The sequence below is a fragment of the Scylla paramamosain genome, chromosome 8, assembly GCF_035594125.1.
Source record: "Scylla paramamosain isolate STU-SP2022 chromosome 8, ASM3559412v1, whole genome shotgun sequence".
Taxonomy (NCBI): domain Eukaryota; kingdom Metazoa; phylum Arthropoda; class Malacostraca; order Decapoda; family Portunidae; genus Scylla; species Scylla paramamosain.
This window is the reverse complement of record NC_087158.1, coordinates 315,001-320,000: the sequence shown is the minus strand read 5'-3', so window position 1 is coordinate 320,000 and position 5,000 is coordinate 315,001. Positions and strand designations below refer to the sequence as shown.

Genomic DNA, 5,000 nt, shown 5'->3' with positions numbered 1-5,000 from the left:
CGGTGCTGTCCCGGGACAGGGCGCGGGACCTGCGGCGCGGAGTGGACCGCGGGCTGGCCCTGGGAGAGGCCCGGGGAGAGGCTCTCGGAGAGGCCCTCGGGGACGCCCTAGGGGAGCCCCTGGGGGATGAGCGGGGGCTGGAGCGCGGGGACACCATGGGGCTGCCGCCGAGGTCATCGCCCAGGTAGGTGAAAGGCGCCAGACTCTCCCCGACGGTCAGCCCCAGCGAGGCCCGCACGTCCATGTCCCGCGCCACCATGGGCGGCGGCCACTCCACCATGGGCGGCGCTAGCAGCACACCGCCTAGCGCGTCTCCAGATCGGGGGGCGCCGCCCTGCGTGCCCGCGGCGCCACCTGCCTCTGGTGACGGCGTGCGGGCGGCGCCGCTCTCATGCCCGATGGTGCCCAGCGACCTTGGGGCTCGCCAACCTCGCGCCGCCCCTGCCGCCCCTGGCAGGACCCGGCGGCACCACTGCGCCCCTGTCACTTGTCACCTGTCACCTGTCACTTGTGTCCGTGTGCTGCAACACTACGAAACCTGAAGCAACACCACCACGCTATAGACACCACCATCACCACCACATCCACCACTGCACTGCCACCTTTAAAAATCGCCATCACGATCCCCACAACACCACAGCGCGGCTCACCACCACGCTAAACACCGCCACAATACGCAGCACAAAGCAACACAACACCACCACCCTGCCCGCTACTAAACAGAATTTCCTGTCTCCCCCAAAAACACAAATTAATCCCCTTTGTCATTATTAACAATTTTTCCCCGTCGCACCTTCACGGAGGGACGAAATACATTTTTCCCTATTGCCTGCGGTGGAGACTGAGACTAACGTATATTTTGAGGCAGGCAGACCACGAGACTTAGAGTGGAGTTGGTAAAGCCTTTCAGTGACGCGTGTGAAGGATGAGGCGGGCGGGGTGTGACGGAGTGGACGGCGAAAGCCAGAGTGAGTGGAGGGAGAGAAGGGAGAGGGGAGAGTGGGAGAGGAGCGGTGAGAGGCGAGCAGTGACGCATGAAGGAGGCCAAGAGACGATCAGCGGACTAGGAAGTGTGACAGAAAAGAGGATCACACAACAGGATACAGGATTACAAAGTGACACGTGTAGAGGGATATGGGCAAGGATTGAAGGATTACAAGCGATGGAGCAGGATCAATAGGAGAGGGGCAGGATTACAGGACAAGAGGCAGGATTAGAGGACAGGACACAGGGTTATAGAACACGAAATTGGATTGAAAGCTGCCATAGAGAATTAAAGTGAAGGTAAAATAGGATTACAGGAATGAAAAGAAGGATCAAAAGATACGATAAGGAAGTGAAGATGAAAAATAGGATTACAGGTAAGAACAGTGGAATTAAAAGATACAGCTGACAATTAAGACAAAAGATAGGATTACAGGTAAGAACACTCGGATCAAAAGATAAAATAGAGAATTAAAGATACACAAAACAGAAAGACTAAAGTAAAATATTGAAGATTACGGAAAAAAATATATATTACGATCATATAAAAAGAACCAAAGATTAAAGAGTATTTTTTAGCTTGGAGAAGGGAAAAAATAAGATTACGAGAGAGAAATGAGAATTACTTCGGGAAAATTTAGCGCCACAAACTTTCCACCACCACCACCACCACCACCACCACCACCACCACCATTTCCATCCGTGTCTCCTCTTCTTCCTCCTCCTCCTCCTGCTCTTCCTTTTCACTTCACTGTCATGGAGGAAATTGCGCTGTTTCCCTCCTCCGATTCCCCTTTCTCTTCTCCCTTCTTCTCCTCTTCCTTCTCTCGCCTCCTTCCTTCACAACTTGCGAAGAGGAGAAGAGATGAAAGGGGGGATAAACCGAGGAAGATGAAACTCGAGGAGGAGGAGGAGGAGGAGGAGGAGGAGGAGGAGGAGGAGGAGGAGGAGGAGGAGGAGGAGGAGGAGGAGGAGGAGGAGGAGGAGGACTCAATCTCTTCCAGGTTCCCCACAAACTTGCAACTTCCTCAAATGTACCGTTCAAGACTCCACTCACACAAACACACACACGTACACACACACACACACACACACACACACACACATTCTCTCTCTCTCTCTCTCTCTCTCTCTCTCTCTCTCTCTCTCTCTCTCTCTCTCTCTCTCTCTCTCTCTCTCTCTCTCTCTCTCCCCATCCACTCTCTCCTCCCTTTACCTGTCCACTTACTTTCATCTCATCCACATCACCTAAGCCTCCTCCTCCTCCTCCTCCTCCTCCTCCTCCTCCTCCTCCTCCTCCTGATCCACTAAATCCTCTACTCTTACCTACGTTTTTCCTTTTTCTAAATCTATTTTTCTCTCCTCTTCTGCTTGATCTATTCTTCTCTTCCTCCTCCTCCTCCTCCTCCTCCTCCTCCTCTTCTTCCCCCATGAAATGTAATTACCCGCGTCTACGAAGCTTCCGGAGTCTCATATGCTTGTTTTTATTAAATTTATTGTTTTTTTTTCATTTTTTCTTCAAAGTTAAACGTAATAGGGAAAAATAATGGTGGTGGTGGTGGTGGTGGTGATGGTGGTGGTAGTAGTAGTAAGAGTAGTAGTAGTAGTAGTAGTAGTAGTAGTAGTAGTAGTAGTAGTAGTAGTAGTAGTAGTAGTAGTGTGTATGATTACTGTCACAATAATAATAATAATAATAATAATAATAATAATAATAATAATAATAATAATAATAATAATAATAATAATGATAGTAATAACATCATCAATAATAGTATCAATAATAACACAAGTCCAAGCAATCGTAATGATTAATGATAATGAAACGCCATTAATTGCCTGCATGTCCTCTTCCTCCTCCTCCTCCTCCTCCTCCTCCTCCTCCTCCTCCTCCTCCTCCTCCACTTCTACTCCTCCTCCTCCACTTCTACTCCTCCTCCTCCACTCCTCCTCCCCCTCCTCATAACATCCAATTCATTAGTCATACTTATCTTCCACGTCCTCTTTCTGCCTCCTCCTCCTCCTCCTCCTCCTCCTCCTACTCCTTCTTTTCTTCCTAATTTTCCTTCTTTTCTCCTTCTCCATCTCTTCTTCCTTCAGTCTTAAATCCTTCATACATATTCGTCTTCATCTCCTCCTCTTCCTCCTCGTCCTCCTCCTCCTCTTCCTCCTCTCATTAAAATTTTATCTTCCTGCCTTCCCCTGTCCTTTTCCTGTCTGTCTGTCTGCTGCCGTCATCACCCCCCTCCCTCTCTCTCTCTCTCTCTCTCTCTCTCTCTCTCTCTCTCTCTCTCTCTCTCTCTCTCAATGTGTGTGTGTGTGTGTGTGTGTGTGTGTGTGTGTGTGTGTGTGTGTGTGTGTGTGTGTGTGTGTGTTTCCATTTCCTTTTCTTTTCCTGTTTCGAATCCCGCTCCTCAAATCCTGCAAACCCACAGGAAGATGATAAAATGGGCAACACTCTCATCGAAAGTGTGAGGCTGAGAAAAATCTTGGAGTTTTAGTGTCAACAGATCTTAAACCAAGCAAACACTGCACCGGTGTCATCAAAATTGCCGACAAATTAACCGGCGTCATAGGAAGATCTTTCACCTTCAAGTCTGAGAAGGTAATCCTGACCTTGTACAACTCACTCGTACGTCCTCATCTTGTATATAATGTACAGTTTTGGTCACCTTATTACAAAAAGGATGTTGAGAAATTAGAAAAAAATACAACGTCGAGTAACAAAAATGATCCCAAGGCTTCGCAATAAACCGTACGAGGAACGCCTTAATTAAACAAGTAAATCTATTCTCTCTATCATAACGCAGACTAAGAGGGGGCCTGATATTGCTCTACAAAATTGTTAAGGGCTCCACAAACCTGAGTCCTGAACTCTACCTAACATTTAACTAAGCACGTGTTGCGCTACAACAAACAATCGCTTCAAGTTAAAAAGTAAACGATTTCAAAAGGAAGCGCCTCATCAGATGACACAAACATTACGATTTGTAGGTACATTATGTGTGGTACAGGTACACAAACATTACGATTGTAGGTACATTATGTGTGGTACAGGTACACAAACATTACGATTGTAGGCAGATACATTGTGTGTGGTACAGGTACACATCACCGCTCTCTCTTGCTTTCCTCTCAAATTCCATGCTTTTTTTTTTATATACGAGTACAACGTGGTACTATTTCCTTTTTCCGGCCAGCTTTAGCGTGAGGGAAGAGAGAGGGGGCAGGGAGGAGGCTTCTCCCGCGCTATTCTGTCTCTCCCATTAATAGAGTACAATAGTTACCCATACAGCCTAGTAAGGGCCTCAGGCTCTCTTGTTGTTTGGACCTTGTTTGTATTCCTTTGTATTCCTTTTCCTCCACCTCCTCCTTCTCCTTTTCTTCACTTTATTTCCGCCTTTATATCTCTTCTTCAGACTCCCGATCCTCATCCTCCTCCTCCTCCTCCTCCTCCTCCTTCTCTTTGGTACTGTTAGAGGAATCAAATTACTAATATCTTCTTCTTCTTCTTCTTCTTCTTCTTCTTCTTCTTCTTCTTCTTCTTACTCCTACTACTCCTCCTCCTCCTCCTCCTCCTCTTTCTTTTCCTTCTCTTTTCCTTTTCGACCTCCTTCTCCTTCTTCTCTCTACCTTTCCTATCTTATCTCTATTCTTCACCCTTCAATCTTCCTCCTCCTCCTCCTCCTCCTCCTCCTCCTCCTCCTCCTCCTCCTCCTCTTTCTTTTCCTTCTCTTTTCCTTTTCGACCTCCTTCTCCTTCTTCTCTCTACCTTTCCTATCTTATCTCTATTCTTCACCCTTCAATCTTCCTCCTCCTCCTCCTCCTCCTCCTCCTCCTCCTCCTCCTCCTCCTCCTCCTCTTCCTCCTTCTCCTCCATCAGTGCAGATGAAAGGCGGGGACTGGGCCACGCTAGCCAATCACAGGCCTTGTGTGACGCTTAAGAGGAGAGGAAGGGAGGAAGGAGAGATGGGAGGAGGCTGGAAGAGAAGTGGGGGAGGATTTGAGGGGGGAAGAAG

The 5,000-nt window shown here is 48.0% G+C and overlaps 1 protein-coding gene across 1 annotated transcript in view; it reads right to left on the bottom strand.

The window, feature by feature from the left end:
- LOC135102618 (uncharacterized protein DKFZp434B061-like) overlaps positions 1-5,000 on the bottom strand; it is a 51,448-nt gene that overhangs the window by 30,127 nt on the left and 16,321 nt on the right. The window contains exon 2 of the mRNA XM_064007873.1: positions 1-521. This exon is cut by the window's left edge and continues 50 nt beyond it. Coding sequence (XP_063863943.1) covers positions 1-280 — 280 coding nt within the window. The 5' untranslated portion in view covers positions 281-521. The remainder of the gene's footprint in view (positions 522-5,000) is intronic.